An 18,385-nucleotide genomic window follows, 5' to 3' on the forward strand; every position below is an offset into this window, starting at 1 on the left:
GCCATCATCCACTGCTCCCTGCTCAGGAGCCCTCTTATTTACAAGCAGTTAATCATATCTCCAAATGACAGCAGGAAAGCTACTTTGCCTGTCTGCCACTGCGCCTAGTGGATTATAAAATTCAGCTCCATCCAGTATTTTATCTGCCAAGTGGATTTTTGGAGTGGAGACGAACCTATAAACAATCATGTTTATACACCAGAGCAGCTGCGCAGAGACAGATTTACCACGGCAAAAATTGTTTCTCAGTTTCTCTTTTCATCAACATTTGTATTCCATCGCTTTAATTATCTTTCTTTCAGTTTAGTAAATAATGAAAATACAGGAACATCCACCGCTGCCAAACTAATAGCACACAAGTGAATAGTAGCTTGGCTGTGTTTCTGAGGCATGTTTACACAGGTTGCTTAACAAGTATACAAATAGTAGTAACACTACTCCAATACACTCACAGATGTCATTTTGTAATCACCTATTTATTCTTTGAACACACTTTTGTTATTTAATAGCAGTGGTACAGTATTACCGTAAAGGGACAGTTCACCTCAAAATCAAAAACACATATTTTTCCTCATAGCTGTAGTGTTATTTATCAGGCTAGATTGTTTTAGTGTGGGTTGCCATGTGTTGGAGATATTGCCCCTAGAAAAAAACACATTTAAAGAACTCAATAGTAATGTCTCTTTTTAGAAATTTTGGCCTGGTTACTCAAGATAATCACAGACCTTTATGTTTCTTTCTCATAAACTAAATCTGCCAGCAGTATCACCACGCAGAAGGAGAACTGCATCTACTGCTAGTTCACCAAGCACAACTGAGCTAGCTAACGATACAGGTCAACCAAGGAGGATGCCATCAATGTTTACATCTCCCACTGTCAACAGCACGAGCCTCTCGTCCATGAGTAGATGCACACGATACGGTTGGCTGGTGTGTTCAGTACAAAGAAAATAGTTCCTACATGAAACTGCTCACAACAAGGTCTGTGGAGTAACCGGGTCAGTCCAAGGCACCCCACAAATAACACAGCTGCAATAAATAACACATGCATGCAGTTAATTAGTTAAAAAAAAATTACAGACATAACAGCTGACATTTGAGACAGAAATGAACTTCTGTAGACAGCATTTTTTAAACCGTACTCATTACTGGGAGTTTGGTGCAAATAGTATGAAAAAAAAAAAAATCTTCCATTTGATATTTTTACGTCTGGACATGCCAGCCATTAAAAAATGCAAATGTTTTGGGTTCTGGAGATGGTCAACTCAATACTTTTCCATAATAGCTGAAGATTAAAGTCCTCCCCTAGAAAATTATTTGCAAATTGTCACACGATGTTTGATCATAACTGTGCAGAATGACATATGTGCTCAGTTTAACGCTAAAAGGTTGTTTTCATATTTCAAATTTCTGGCTTTGGCACGTGTATTGACAAGGATGACGGCATAGTGGTGCAGTGGTTAGCATTGACACCTCGCAGCAAGAGGGTTCCTGGTTCAAACCCAGAGTGGGGAGTTCGAACCCTGGTGTGGGGGAGCCCTTCAGTACAGTGTATATGTTCTCCCTGTGTCAGCGTGGGTTTTCTCTGGGTACTCCAGCTTCCTCCCACAGTCCAAAGACATGCAGGTTAACTGGTGACTCTAAATTGACCGTAGGAGTGAATGGTTGCCTGTCTCTACGTGTCAGCCCTGTGATAGTCTGGTGACCTGTCCAGAGTGTACCCTGCCTCTCACCCAATCAGCTGGGATAGACTCCAGCCACCCCCCGACCCCCAACACGGTAAGCAGTTACATTAAATGAATGAATGAATTGACAAGCATGACTTTGTGACGTCTCAACTAGTTTGGAAGCCAAACACGGTCCAGTGTGCAACTTACACAACTGTCATGTGGAAAGTTGAGGCCTCCACTACAATGATAATTAATTTTGAACAAGGTATGTTTTCAGCTTTTTGATTCTGCCTCATACTTGTTTTAGAAGCTTCAGTAATATATTTTAAGTTTTTGATTGTGTCAACATGACAGCTGACATCTCAGCAATACCTGTGCCCCTTGAAGCAATCAAAGATTTTACATCCCGGTAACATCATACAGACGACACAATTATATATACATTAAGGAAGAAACAATCAAAATGTGAGTATGGTTTCCCGTATTCAGGAGGCATTCGTTGTATGTTTCTGTCATCTCTAACAGTCTAATACAGTCTTACTTTTACTACCTGCAAGACAACTGTGATTTTTTTCAAGGACTGGAGGTTCTTCTAGTCATTAAGATGAACAGAGGGTAGGTGTGGAAATTGAAAATTGGTGGCATTACCCTTTAACTGATCCTGCTCTGCAGCCTAGACAGAGTCCTGTGCTCAAAGCTCAGCAGCCGGCTGCAGCGGTTACTTCCTTATTGAAACATGTGGGCTACTCAGTAGTTATTATGGAAATCCAGTACACTGTCAGCTCCAGGCTGAACTACCAGGCTCAGTGTTTACTTGTTTAACGTTACTAGTTGTTGCGTTACAGTGCTCCCTGGATCTATCTGTTTCCTTACTAAGGAGTAAACAGGTGACATAGGTGGATATTTACCCGTAGTTTTAGCGCTTCGGTCGGGACGGGGATGGAGGTCCTGTGTAGCGTCAGGTCCTGTTTGTTGCTGTGTACATCGCACACCAGCTCCATCACCGACATGGAGCTGGTGGTGCACACAGCCAGGCGGTGATCCTGCGACCAGGCGAGCGGCTGCAGCCCGCTGACCGGAGCCACGAGCGGGACGACGGGGTCCCGTTTAACCGGCACATCCTCCGGGCCGAAGAGCAGCCCATCCTCAGCTTCGGGCTCGGTCTTGATGACGACATTTCTGGGCAGTGGATGCGCTGGATCTGACGGACTGGCGGCCGCCATGTTTTCTATGTGGTGGAAGTGACGTCAGCGAGCGCGGGATGAGAGCAAGGAGGGACTTCCTCCGCGGAGTTAAATAGTGCACAGAGTATGATGTCAACAGCAATAAAGTTTATTTTTACACAGGCTACGTCCTCCTAAATGACCAAATAGTGGAATCAACACAGCTCTCAAACCCTTTAAACGAAATGTAGTTTTTATGTTTAATTTATCTTTATTGCAGGACTGTTGCATTAGACTACATTACTTTTAGCTAGCTTTTTGTCTAAATGGCAACTGATCTGTTGCCATACATGGATGGCATACTGAATGGGCACAGGGGCCCAAAGTGTCAGGGGGGCCCCTTGCCTACACTTGCAAAATGTTATTCAAACAAGCCCTTACTGACCAACAGGAGAATCAAAATGACCACACAACGATGACAAAGAGACTCAAAGTGACCAAAAAGACACAAATACACTTAACAACTTGACCTTTAAAGAAACACAAAATGACAACAAAGACATGCAAAGGAACTACTAAAGGACACAAAACAACTACATAGAGACACAAAACGACACAAATATGTCCCTAAAAGATGCAAAAGTAGGCTACCTTGAAGAGATGCAAAACAACTACAAAGAGACATCAAATGACCAAAAAAAGCACAGTTACACCTTAAAGGACAACTTTGGTATTTTTCAACCTGGGCTCTATTTCCCCATGTGTATGTGTGCGTATGAATCATGGGTACCACTCGTTCTAAAATTGGTTCAGTATTGAGCCGCGAAACGAGCTACAACGGTAATGGGGGCAAATGCGTCCCGTATAAAAGTGCTTTTTTTCGCCACTGACCGGTTCAGATCGCCAGTGTTATCTCTGTAAATAGCATATGGTAGCGACCCTGGGGCAGTGGTGAGTGTGAATGAGTGGAGTCAGCTGTCAGTCAGTGTTGGAGCAGAAAGGCGGAAGTTGTCCCCACTCGGTATTGTAAATGACTATGTGTGTGTGAAGTGTGTGTTTTTTCGCCACTGACTGGTTCAGATCGCCAGTGCTATCTCTGTAAATAGCATGCTAACTTAGCCTTTCCCTTACCTCTGGGCTGTGTGATGTCACGAGCTTTGCGCCACTGTGTCTGTAGCTCTCTCTACTCGTGGGACAGCCGTTTTCTTGAGGAAGAGGTGTTACGGGATTGGATGTCTTCTCTTCTTCGGCTGGCAGTAGTCATCTTGGGAGAAGTGAGCACTGTAGACCTGATGGTCTGCAAGGCGCAGTGTCTGGAGAGGAGTGTTAGCATCCATTTGCAGCACAACTAGCCACAACTTCAGCATCTCGCCATCCGACAAAGGCAGCCTATGAAAGCTGTACAGGGTGTTGCGCGACATCCTGTTCTTGCGTTCGGGAAAAAGGCCCGTTTATTTGAGCGCTCCAAAAAACTCCGGTAACGCTCCAGGGGGTAACACGTAAAAGACTCCATCCTCTGACTCTTCTAGCGTAACACACACTTCACACACACATACTCATTTACAATACCGAGCGGGGACAACTTCCGCCTTTCTGCTTCAACACTGACTGACAGCTGACTCCACTCATTCACACTCACCACTGCCCCAAGGCCACCACCATATGCTATTTACAGAGATAACACTGGCGATCTGAACCGGTCAGTGGCGAAAAAAGCACTTTTATACGGGACGCATTTGCCCCCATTACCGTTTTAGCTCATTTCGCGGCTCAATACTGAACCAATTTTAAAACGAGTGGTACCAATGAATCATACGCACACATACACATGGGGAAATAGAGCCCAGGTTGAAAAATACCAAAGTTGTCCTTTAAAGAGATACAAATTGACCTTTAAAGAAACACATAACGAACACAAAGATATGCAAAGGAACTACAAAGAGACACAAAATGACAACAAAGGAGCTACAAAGAGACACAAAACAGCCAAAAAAGACACAATTATACCTCGGAAGATACAACATTACTTCAAAGAGACAACAGGAACCTCCAAAAAATGCAAAGGAACTACAAATAGACACAAAAAACTGCTAAGAGACACAAAATTATCTCACAGAGGCACAAAATAACTACGAAGAGACACAAAGTGACCAAAAAGACCAACTTACACCTCAAAGAGACACAACTTGACATTTAAAGACACATGACAACAAAGACATGCAAAGAAACTACAAAGGGACACAAAATGACTACACAGAGACATACAATGACCAGCAAAAAGGCACAAATGTTCCTCAAAAAAACACAATATGACCTCAAAGAGATGCAAAGGAACTAATATGTTCCCATCTTCCATCATAATTTGTGACATCATATTTTATTCTAAACAAGTCAGCTCACTGGCCTGATTCATAATGAGATTTTCCATTTAACTTAGAGCTTTGATGTACATTTTGCTGCTGGAAAGAGGTCTTAAAGGGACTTAAGTTAGAAACCATGACATGTTAATTTTGTACCAGATCAATACATTTCATTAAACACAAACACACACACGCACGCACGCACGCACGCACGCACGCACGCACGCACGCACGCACGCACACACACACACACACACACACAGAGCTTTCAGTCACTGAGATCCACAGAATTTCTGCCAGGACTATAAGAGCCCTGGGCTGAAACCATTAAGAAAATTGAAGACTAATCCTATCCTGTTCAACTGGAACTGGTTTAAACGTCTTAAATGTTTAGCGCATGGGTCTATATCAAGACAACAAACATCATGGGCTCAGCCTCTATATTGAGCAATAAACAAGAAACATGCTGCCTGAGGGCAGACGTTCAGCTCATTTCCATGTGAGGAGCAGATAAATGTGTGCTGGGCGGCTGCTTCTTCTGTTTCATGAGTAAAGAGATGTGTAGGTATGATACTGTGAAAATATAAAAGAGATTTATCATTTCTGTTTACAAGGTGATTGTTGCAGTTTTTGTCATTTAACCCTCTGTAGCTATCAGGAAAAACTAGCATTGGATCAAATGTGAAAGATATTATCTCTGATCTCTGAAATGTCCTTTGAGCTCTCCACTTCACTTGAGTGCCAATCAGTCTGACATTACCCCCCGACAGACTGTCAGCATGCATCTGAAGTAATCACAATCAATAGCCTTGCTCAGATATGTTAATGAGCGTTGTCATTGCCCATATGCACTGTGCATATTAGCAATTTATACATTTTCTATACTGGTTTTTAATGATGGTTTTGTCTCGTTGTTATTTCATTTGCATCACCTTTTTGTGAGCCACCAACAGGGATATAAAAACATGGACATAAGGGTAGATACACCCCTTTCAATATTAAGAACATTTCCTCCAATATAAAAACAAAAAAGTAGCAGAAGACTTTTATTTTGACAGAATCAAATACGTTTCCACCATAAATTGATGCAGAAAAAGTATAAATTTGTGCAAAAAATTCACCAGAAGGCAGGAAATTAAAAGTCTGTTTCCACCAAGCTGTAGGGTACGGTTCAGTTCAGTTCTGTACACTTTTTTTTCTGTTTCCACTGTGAAAAGTTGTGGATGGTGCCAATGTAACCATTCTGTGTCTTCCCCATTTTTGCTCACCCTTCTGCTGGGGTACCTAGCACACAGATCTGGTACTAAAAGGTGGAGCTGTGAACACTGCAGTCTGTTGATTGGTCAAAAGAGGACGGTCACTCTGCTCAGGGCTGAGTTGTGGCTGGTTTTGAGGCTCATGTAACCACTGTTCATACTGTGAAGAGTTTTACGTATATTAGTAAATTATAAATGTAAAGTGAAAGGATGTTTTGCTGCCTCTTGCAGTGGAAACACTTAGTGGATCTACTGTCTAGGTACCATGTCTTAAGGGTTACTTTTGGTTCCAAAGGTACCATACTGAAAGTGTTTGTTGGAAATGGGGCAAAACTGTTTGACACTCAAAATTTCCTCTGATACAACACCAAACCACCCATTTCATATGTGTCCTCCCAATCTTGAAACCAAACTTATGCCCCTGAACATGGAAAAAACCTATGAATTATCACAGGCATGTTATGGCAGATAATTTGAAATAAATTAAGTAAGGGGAATATGAAAATGGTTATGTATTTGTTTGTTGCTATTTTTTCATATCACAGCTATGAAAATCCAACAATCATATATTCGTGCCAATAAACCTTCAATGTGTTTGCATCCTGCAATATTTGCAGTGGAATATTTATCTCCATAGATTTCTTTGTTATAATGACAGCACATTCCCTATAATATTTTAGTTCATATACTCACCAATAGGTTCATCTAAACAACAGTGACATCCCTTGTTGGCATATTTTTCTTTTTAAAACAGATTTATTAAATTTCTAATGAAAACTAAACATGTTTTAATATTTGTTTTAGGTAGAATACAGATTGTATTTTGGCAAAGCCACAATGTCTCAGAACAAAACACATGCAGCCTTGGGCAGTGTGTCAGGACTTGCACATCCTCGTTTTAATTAAATTAGATTGGATGAAACTTTAATGTGCTCCATGGGGAAATTTTGCAATCCATGTGACACATTCACTCAGAGTGATCAGGTCTATGTTGAAGCAGCACTGGCAGTCAACAATGACATATTCAGCACTTTGAGAGGAAAGAAGAATGAGCCCAATCCTTGACAGGCACGACATCAGTCATTTCATCCGTCCGAGTGCAGTCACTCGTCACCGAGAGAGATCATTAGTAGTCATATTTCATCGTTAATTAATAAAAATATGAAAACTATCCCGTCCACAGTTGATGGCTCAGATGCATATCAGCATGCTTTCTGCGACGAGTCAACGGACGCTCCTGGACTGGTCAAAGGTCAAACTACTGCAGTCAGATGCAGAGCTGGGGATTCCCAGGCAGACAGTGATTTGTTACAGCCCCCTCACATGAAAGCTCCTCTCGCAGTAGCTGCCTGACTCTCAGCAAGATGACAGCGGGATTTCAACAGGCAGAGTTATTTGTCACAAAACAAATTGTTACAAATCTGCGAGACAAATATAGAATAGCGCGCCCACCATGTTTTAATCTCTCATTTTTCTGTCTTTTGTTTCGATAATCGAAATGAATAAATGAACGGGGACCATGGTATGTTTCATTCTTAATGAAGCGTGTAGTGAATGAATATTTCACACACCTGCTGTGTGTCTTTGGTGGGTTTTGACTGGGGACCCAATCCCAGCCCGGGATGTATGAATGTTGGATTAAACATTCATCAAATGCTGTCACAAAAACTTTATCCTCTCTCCTGTCAAGCATACAGAAAGACGGAAAACAGGCCCCTGCGCAGGCCAGAGTAGCCCAGCCATAATGTGAACCTGAGCCTTTGGTTTACTTATTGTGTAGTGGAATTATTTAGGCTGCTCAGGAGTCATGTCTGAAGGTATACAGGTTATGTCATGTGGGTTTATGGATATGGATGGGGTCAGCTCAGGTCAATCCCCCACATCTCTAATATCCACCTGCTGTCTTGTTACTGCCTGCAGGTTCCTCCTCAGCCGTTCAACCCTCAGTAGACCTCATCCTCTGCTGTTTGCTTGCTCCGAGTGTCACTGGAGCTGCTTACATGTATCTTGTGAGGAAGCCCGCAGGGACGTTTTGATGCATGGTTCATCGTACATGTTTTAATCATTCAGTCTCTCAGACACCTCCCAAGAGGGGGCTGCTGCAGCACATTACCGAGTACACACAATTAGTGATATAATCATGACGATGATAATGAAATGTATTTAGAGCATATCAGCGTGGTTCATTCTGTTCGGGGAGACATTAGCAGGACTGCAGCCCTGGAAAAGCCTCTGCGCTCGGGCTCCTGGCGCTCCCCCTCTGGAGACTCGCAGAGCCCGGCAGGTTGCCACGTCAGAGATTAGCAGTCATAGCAGTCGACTTGGCGCTCCTTCTGCGCCGTCAACTGCGAAAAGCCTCACCTGACAGGTGTTGCTCTCAATCAGTGCTCTCCTGAACCTCCCATGCTGTCCTTGGAGTGGGAAGGGACAAGGAAGCCTCCCCTCCCCCTTTGTTCATCCTGACAGCCTTTAACTGGCCTCCATACACCACAAAAGAAACAGTAAATCCCCCCTCTCAATGAGGAAGTATTGATATCACATCAGTGACATCAGCAGGAAACACAGTGCTGGTGTTTTATTTAGCTCCCCTCAGGGATGTGCAGTCACCTGTTAAAGGTCAAGGTGATGGTGTGTCAGATCAGAGGGAGGGCTTCAGTGCAGGAATAACTGTACATGCTGGGAACTGTTAACAGACTGTAGGTCAGAGGGACATCAGTGATCACTGGTTTAATATAACACCAGAGGGCCAAGGGTGTATTTGTGTCTGAATACAATGTGATTTAAAGGGACAGTTCACCCCAAAATGAAAAGTACATGTTTTTCCTCTTTGTGCTGTTTATTTATCTAGATTGTTTTGGGGTGAGTTGGTGGTGTTGGAGACATCGAGCTTGGACATGTCTGCCTTCTCTCCAGTATAATGGAACTAGATGGCACTCGGCTTGTGGTGCTCAAAAAAAAAACACATCTGAAAAACGTAGCAGGGTCCAGAAATCATGACCCAGTTTCTCAAGATAATCCACAGACCTTATTGTGAGCAGTTTCATGGAGGAATTATTTTCTCTCCACTTGCTAACCATATCCACTCTGCTATAGTTGGATGTATCACCAAGGGTGATGAGGATGAGTACAGGGCTGTTTTGGATAACTTTGTCACATGGCATGAGCATAACCATCTGCAGCTCAATGTGGCAAAGACAAAGGAACTGGCTGTGGATCTGAGGAGGACCAAGACACCGATGACCCCTGTTTCCATCCAGGGGGTCAGTGTGGACATTGTGGAGGACTATAAGTACCTGGGGGTACACATTGAATAAACTGGACTGGGTTAAGAACACTAATGCTCTCTACAGGAAGGGCCAGAGCTGTCTCTATTTTCTGAGGCGACTGAGGTCCTTTAACATCTGCCGAACTATGCTCAGGATCTTCTATGAGTCTGCGGTGGCCAGTGCTATCCTCTATGCTGTTGTGTGCTGTGGCAGCAAGCTGAGGGTGGCGGACACAAACAGACTCAACAAACTGATCCGCAAGGCCAGTGACGTTATGGGAACGGAGTGTGACTCTCTGATGGTGGTGTCAGAGAGGAGGATGCTGTCTAAGCTACGAACTATCCTGGACAATGTCTCACACCCACTCCACCATGTGCTGGTCAGGCACAAGAGTACTTTCAGTGGGAGACTTATACCACCAAAATGTACCACTGAGTGCCACAGGAAATCATTCCTGCCTGTGGCCATCAAACTGTACAACTCCTCCCTCTGAGTAGTCCTGAGACTTTTTCACACACTGCAATAATCCAATGTAACTTGTGCAATAACCCCCCTGACTGTATATATTCTGTTTGTGTAAATAATCTTGTTCAATTTACAACATATATATATATATATATATATATATATATATATATATTAATTTACGTTTATGTTTGTTAATAATTCCTGTTTATTTAACTATATATTTGTAAATACTATTGTTTAAATTTCTTATATTTTCACGTATCTTTCCTCTCTTGCAAGGAGCACCTGTAACATAAATAATTTCCCCTCGGGGATCAATAAAGTATTTCTGATTCTGATTCTGATTCTGATATCACCACGCAGAAGGAAGTGTGCATCTACTGCTAGCTCACCTAGCGTCACTGAGCTAGCTCACGCTACAGCTCAGCCAAGAACAACAGCATTCATGTTCAGGCCTACAGTACATTTCATCTTGCCACAAGCTCAATGCTCTTGTTCATGAGTAGATGCGTGCTTCCTTCCGGGCAGTGATACAGCTGGCAGGTGTAGTTCAATAGAAAGAAAATAGTTCCTTCATGACACTGCTCACAACAAGGTTGTGATGGGCTGGAGCCTATCCCAGCTGACACTGGATGAGAGGTGAGGTAAAACCTGGACAGTTCGCCAGACTTTCACAGGGCTACTACTCTCACATTCACACCTAACCTAACTTGCATGTCTTTGTCTAACCCTAACCCTATCTCCAACAACTGGCAACTCACACCTGCACAGTCTAGACTGATAAATAACACTACAGGTAAGAGGAAAAATATGTAACCTATTTTAGAGGTGAACTTTCCCTTTATGTTTCTGGCATTGTTCTATTTATTATTTGAAACCTCTGACATCTACCTTACGTAGCGAGAATTAGCATATTTACTTTAAGATAATATTTAGAAAATGTATAAAAAGAAAACCTAACTGGTCTTTGATTGATACAGGTGAATAGCCACCTCACATTATCTCTGGTTACTCAGCTTACAGTGTTAATAGACAAAATACGCACACATGACATACATTGTTTTGGACCAGAAGAAAAAAGTCATGTGAATTAGGTATAAAGCACCTTACAGTGAAACCCATTTGTACTGAAGACAGCAGAGTGGTGACAGCAGCTGTTTGTGGAAAGACACATTGCTTTTGAATTTTTGAATATAAATTTTCAGTGCTATTCACCTCCATTGTTTTGTGGAGGCAGGAATCTCAGACACAGATATTTCAAACTCTGGGCTAATTTAAGTGCAACCCTCTTTTCTTAATTGTTGGTGTTCCCCAGTTCTTCCAGGCTGTGGGTAATAAGTGGGCTACAACATTTGTTTCTTTCTCTTTGTTTATTCATTACCAAAACAGCAAGACAGTACTAACACATCCCAACTTGGGGGTACAGCATCTTCTCTTCACTGTTAAGCATGAGGCACTCACTTTATCTTGTGTATCAGTCATACCTGTCCCCGTAAAACAAGGGCAGGTAGGAACCAATTAGCTTCTAACCAAGGGGAACAGAAAGACTCCACTTTAACACCATGCATGAAAATACGAATGAAACAATAAGCAAAGTACTATAAATGACAATGAAATAATATTTTACTAGTAACCAGTAATAATGCTAAATCTATTACCATTTAAATGTTAATAATGTACCCATTAGTAAATTACTCAGTAACTTAAGTAATAAAAATAATCCAAAAATACAATGTGTGCAGTAGTTATAGTTACATAACCAACACTATTTTCATGTGTTCTTTGTTTTTAATTAATTCATTTTTCATATATTTATCTTAATTGCAGGTGGAGTGAATGTGTGGCTTAAGACACTGCTGTGACTTTTGTATAAAGATAGATAGATAGATAGATGACACTGTCAGTCAGCAGGAGCATAAATCAAACGCACCTTTGCAGTAAGGCGGACTATTTAAACGACATGCCCCGCCCACTTTTTTTAACATCCACTCTGCGTATTAAGAAACTAAAAGTCATGAAAGTTATGAAAAAAAAAACGTCTGCGTAACTGTAACTTCTTGTCTACTGCTGCTGTTTATGTAGCTTTCCTCTTATAAAGTCACTTCAAACCGGAAGCTGGATTTTTAAGTCTCCCAGAAAACGGGATTCATCAACAAAGTAAGTAGCTATCTTAATTGCCGCTCGTGCTAACATGCATATTGAGCGGATGTTAGCTTTTTTCAGTCGCTGTTAATGTCTTGGTGTTTGCTGGTGCAAATTATTGCTCTTATTAGGCTTTTATATGAAAGACATGTTGGGCTGACACAGTGGGACAAGCACAGGTGTAAATAATACAAACTAATAATGGGCTGAATTCCATTGAGCTGCTGCTGTATTTTACATGCTAAAACACGTGTGCTCCTCCTGATTTGATAAGTTAAAACGTCTGCTGTGAAAACAAAGGCCCATATTCTGCTTCAACCTGTGTGCTGTGTATGTTTTGGCATGAATTATGAATTGTTTTCTGGTGGCAGCTGAGCTGTTTTCTTGTGGTGGTTGTTGTTGGCATTATGGATTATGATGCTTCCATGCTGTTGATTTGCGTGAATGTGAATACCAGTTTCAGCCTTTATGTTATGAGCTAAATTAGTTTTAGCTGTTTTGTGGGACTGTTTGTTATCTCACTATACTGGTTTGGAGTTTAGAGTCATTGATTACCTGATGTATTGGCTCAGTGGAAATCTCAGCACTACATAACATTTCATAAGAGGAGCCTGTTTTGCACTGTGCAATGTTTGGAGGTGCTTTGTTGGAAAAAGGCCACAAAGTGGTTGGTGCTGCAGGGCGACTCCGTGGTAGATTTCACGTAATAACTTGTGTCAAATGCAGTTTAGGAGAGAATATTGCTGTCACCCTCTCCAAACACTGCTGCAAACACTTGCTTTGCCCTTTGTTGGTACTGCTCACATACCATTTCACAGGCTTCTACCCAGCATACAGCTGTGGACAGGCTTTTTATTGGACTCCAGGGGGAAGCCGACTAAAGTGCAGTAACATGGCATACATTTCCTGTTGGAGTTATGTTACATTTTTCATATAAATATTAATCAAATGGCTATTAGTTGTAGGGCTGTGTATTGGCAGGAATCTTGTCTCGAGATGATACCTATCATAATACAGGGGTCACAGTTTCATATATTGCCATATGACACTGTGGAAATGTCAAATCGTAAAACAGATTACAATACTGCTATCAAGCAATCACAGGTTTCACAAATAATATCGAGAAACTCAAGTGGTTGATATTTTCTAACCCCTAACCCTTAATTAGTTGCCTATATGATGTTAAAATTATTTATTTTATATATGTACATATATGTATATGTACATATATATATATGTGTATATATATATATATATATATATATATATATACATACATACATACATACATACATACATATGCATACAGGTGTTTCTGTATAACTAAGTTTAAAACTGCTGTTTCCCCATAAAAATACCCAATGGAAAATGATGAGCACTGGCCAAGCAGTATATCACCTGTGGTCATTTTGCATGATAATATTTATCCACGGGACTCTCATATATAAAAAGTAACTTTCTCGAACTGCTGAATCAAGGGACTATTTGTTAAGTTTACAAAATCCTGCCACTACCTATTAGCTAGAGGGTATGTTTACCTGAGGCCAGGCCCTAATCTGTAGGTTATTAAGTGAAACATGCAAACTGATTGGGTGGAACTCAGGAGGAAAACCAGCCTTTCTATTTATTCCCAGCGATAATGGCTGAATTATTCATCCTGTGTGATGATTAATTAAAAAAGGCCCCAGGTCCTGTGGCAGGTACAGACTGCCGAGGCACACGCTGACATTCCCATGTGATGTGCTGGATGTCTCTGCCTCCACCCGCCCTCCTCCTGCTTCCCTCTGCACGTCTTTAGGGAAGGTGGCCTCACACATGTTACATGCCTGTGCACCCAACGCTTTAACCTAATTCACAAATACATGAGGTGAAAGACTGGGGCCTGGTAATCGTATGTAAAAGCAGACGAGGGCGGGGGGTTCAAACAGTTTTAATGGCTTGCCTTTGCCAATCTGGGATCTATAATATTTTAACTGGTTCTAACTGATACAGATGTAATGAATGCATGATTCTCATATAGGACTTATGTTCCATGTGTTGCTTATAATATATATATATATATATATATATATATATATATATATATATATATATATATATATATATATATATATATTGACTCCCTTTCCACTCTCAGCATAACAGTGTTGGTACTCCAGTAGATTCTACATAGACACAGCAGTCTGACTGTGATTTTACACTATTCATAAATACATTTTGCCTCGTTGACTTTTAGTTTTACATGGGACATGAACACTGTCAAGTCCTGTGGTTGTTGGAACCACCAGCCCTACATGGACCTTCTTGCTCTTTGAGCTACCTTCATTGATGTGAACATCTAAAAATGACATGGATGGGTTTACATTGAAGTAAGTTGAAAGCCTGGTGTGTCTTGTACAGACGCTAAAAGGTGCATTGTGTGTCTATATCTGACGCCAAGGGCCCTGATCAAGTGGTGGTTTTTGACGCCCTGTGGGTGAGACCAGGCTGTTGTTTAATGTAATTATTAAACAAAAATCAACACTAATGCAGCAATAAAATTGTTATCTGAGGGGACATGAGGTTGTTTGGAGGCATAGAAGTAGAATATGGTGACTGCAACAGTGGTTACAGGTTGATCCATGATGCAGGATCTGCTTATGTTTGCTGTGAGTGAATGCAAAACAAGGATCTTAAACCACAGCTGTTTAAAGCTGATGGTGTGAGATGGCTCTGCAACACCCTCCTTTTTGTTGGTTCTGTCTTGGTAATAGATTTTTTTGGATCCTCTGCACTGATGCATCTTGTTTCAGTGCAACCAGCAGCTGGCTGGTTGCTGCCAGACTCAGGTAGGCAGTGGCTGTTGCGTCCTCTGACCCAGTGTGGGCAGCTGGCAGTGGGCAGGACATGCCCTGTGGCAGTGCCAGGGGAAGGCCAGGAGGGCTGGGGTCCAGGCCTGCTCTTGCCTCTGCTCGGGCCCCGCTAATGGAATGGGGCTGGGCCGCCCATATGGCACTTGTGAGAAGAACCGGGGGCTCTGGAGGTTGGCATGCGGAGTCACCAGGCAGTCTCCCGTTAGAAATTAAACAGGACAGGGCCAGACCTACGTGATCACCTCACGACCACCAAGCGTTATAGATGTGTTTGCTGATGGGAACAGAGACACACCTGCACCAGAGGCTTCCATCTGCCCCTCAAGGACCATAACATTGTTTTGGGGTATTTCATTCCATTAACTATACATTTTTAAATATTTCCCATTATTGCCAACCATTTACCAAATCACCTAAAGGTTTTAAATTGTTTCCTCACCTTCCTGGCAGCATTTGGTTTCTATTTTGCAACACAGTATGGAAAACAACTTGCAGACATGTTGTGGTTGCACAACAGCTGAGTGCAGAGACTGCTTTAAAATCTGCCTCTCCATGTCGACATACCAAAAACACCATGTTCAAACATAGGGCTGCAGCTATTGATTATTTTAGTAATCAAGTATTCCACCAATAATTCCACCGATTTATCGAGTAATCAGCTTTATTAAAGAGCAGTAGTAAATTTACAAAAGATAAAATAAGACAGGTTTTCTGTGTACACATGTCATACTTCAGTCGTCCATCTCAATACTAGAACCCCTCCATAGATCATATCACTCCTGTTCAGCTTCACTGGCTTCCTGTTAAATATCGCATCGATTTCAAGATTCTCGTTCTCACCTCTAAGGTCCGTCATAATCAAGCCCCTTCCTACCTGTCTGAACTCCTTCATGTCTACACACCCTCCCGTACTCTTAGATCTTCTTCTGCAATCCAGCTCACATCTACCCGCTTGACTACCATGGCTTCTAGAGTCTTCAGCTGTTCTGCCCCAGCCTCTGGAACTCTCTCCACCATGACATTAGCAATATTGACTCCCTTTCCACTTTCAAATCCCGTCTGAAAACACACCTTTTCAATCTTTCGTTTATTAACTTTCATTGTGTACTGCAGCAGTGTTTGATTTTAAGATCTATGGATACATTGCAGCTTTGTTTTTTTTTAACTGTGTCTTGTAAGGTGTCCTTGAGTGCTTTGAAAGGCACCTAAAAATAAAATGCATTATTATTTTTATTATTCAGTTAGCAGCTGTAGCAACTCGAATTCAGCCAGCGTCAAACCCCGGCACCAGGGGCCTTCACCCCAACCAGCAATCATATTGATTCACATTAGATGCTGATGTTAAGGTTACCTTGCATTAGGTCGACTCCATGGACGGGATGTGCAAACTGGATGCTTTCTGCTGCAATGCTGGAGCATTGATGTTGTGATATTGTGGTAGGCTAGTCTGGTTTCACAAACACATTTTACAGAGTTTTTGTTTCAGCTTGAAATATACCCAAACTTTGTACACTTCTATTGTTTTCTTTGCTTGTGTCATCTCTCTGCCCCTCGCTATTTTCTCTCTCTTTCTCCATTTTGTAATTCTGCGCCATCAAATAGTAGCGCATTGTGTGTCAGTAATACTCATCTATGCGAAACAGTGCACCCTATGTATATAGTTACATAGGCTAAATGAGGCCGAGTTTTTCAACCAATCGTTTCAGCCCTAGTTCAAAAGCATATTGTGGTTAAAAACAAAATCATGAGAGAAAAGGCTGAAAATATCCATGAGCATTATGAGTAGAATAATGTGATTTTAGTTTTTTCTACAGTCAATTTTTTTTACAATAGTTTGCCATTAAAGAATGTTGATAGTGAACATCAAGCATATTGATGAAAGGCTCCATAATCCCCTCCTTTGTAGTAAAATTAAACATACAGTATTTTGTGTATGCCATTTCCACAGCACACCTTCTGCTCACTGCAATCCTCTCTCTCTATGACAAAGAGAAAGAAAGAATGTAAACACGATTACTTTGGCGAGTGCTGATTGAACAGAAGTAGTCTCTCCGTCAGTAGCTACACAAGGCCAACCTTTTCATTGTTGTTCACTGAAAGAATGTAAACACAGTTACATGGTATAGAGTGCCAAATTTATCTGGACACAGCACAACTTTATTTAGCAGCACTCCTGTTTTCAGTCAGACTTCCTGCTTCATTTGCAGTAACTGCCTCACTGTTGTTTCTCTGGAGCTGGTCGACAAAAACAGTTCAGGTTAATGAGCCAACAACTTGGAGAACGTCCTCTAGTTGGAGGTCAAGGAAAAATCAGTTTGCCAGGATGTACGTGGTGTTAGCCCCGTGTACAGGAGCTGGCCAGATAGGCTGTGTGTAGGCAATGAGGTGGACGGGGGGAGAGCAGTGTAGCCCACCGGCCCTCTCTGGCACCGGACCGACCTGGCTCCTTTCTGAGCTGCGTGGGACCAGGAGAAGGAGAGCCACATGGGATGGGAGGGAGAGGAAAGTGCGTTGGAGCGGTCTGCAGTGCTGCAGTGTTAACAAATGTGTTCACATACTGTATGTACTGAGATAATGCTTACCCTCTAGAATAACTCTGTGCTCCTTGCTGGCTGTACCACACAGGCTGATGCAAACGGAACTAAAATTACCACTTCAGGGTGACACTGGCAATTTGTACTGCAGACCCAAAAAGGGAGAAATAGCGAGGGTAATTACAGTCAGCGGAAAAATAGTTTGACGTTGCCCTGCCCTGGTTTTCCTCTTAATACTCCATTAAAAAGTGAGGCCAGACTTTTAAAACAGGTCACTCTTACTAACCCTCCCTCCCACCTCCATTTCTTCCACCTCCACCTCCTCCTCCTCCTCCTCCACCCTGTCTTCATCCTCCTTCTCCTTCCACCACCCACCTCTCTGGATCTGGAACAAAAGCCACCTCCGCTGCCGCCACCTCCCCTCCCCATCTCCTGCTTTTCCATTTTATTGGTGACAGCTGCCGCGAAACAAACTCGCGGAGCGAGAGAAATGATGTGTCAGTGGAAGGTCCTTTAGCCCGCACTGCTAATCTGTCACACGCCGTTTGTTGTTTACTGTTTCCTCCTGCTTGCCGACTGGCCGGCAGTGTGCGCTGCGCAGTAATGGCGACAGATGCTGACCCGCAGAAGTGTGAATCTTGCCGATTTCTCCCTGCTGTCAACCTGTAAATTAC

At 42.2% G+C, this 18,385-nt stretch overlaps 1 protein-coding gene across 1 annotated transcript in view; it reads right to left on the reverse strand.

The window, feature by feature from the left end:
• The window catches only part of gtf3c4 (general transcription factor IIIC, polypeptide 4), a 12,784-nt gene extending 9,864 nt beyond the window's left edge, over positions 1-2,920 (reverse strand). Inside the window, exon 1 of the mRNA XM_049603493.1 lies at positions 2,579-2,920. Within this exon, the coding sequence (XP_049459450.1) occupies positions 2,579-2,893 (315 nt within the window). The 5' untranslated portion in view covers positions 2,894-2,920. The remainder of the gene's footprint in view (positions 1-2,578) is intronic.
• Between the last annotated feature and the right edge of the window lie 15,465 nt (positions 2,921-18,385).

The sequence above is a fragment of the Epinephelus fuscoguttatus genome, linkage group LG18, assembly GCF_011397635.1.
Source record: "Epinephelus fuscoguttatus linkage group LG18, E.fuscoguttatus.final_Chr_v1".
Lineage (NCBI taxonomy): Eukaryota > Metazoa > Chordata > Actinopteri > Perciformes > Serranidae > Epinephelus > Epinephelus fuscoguttatus.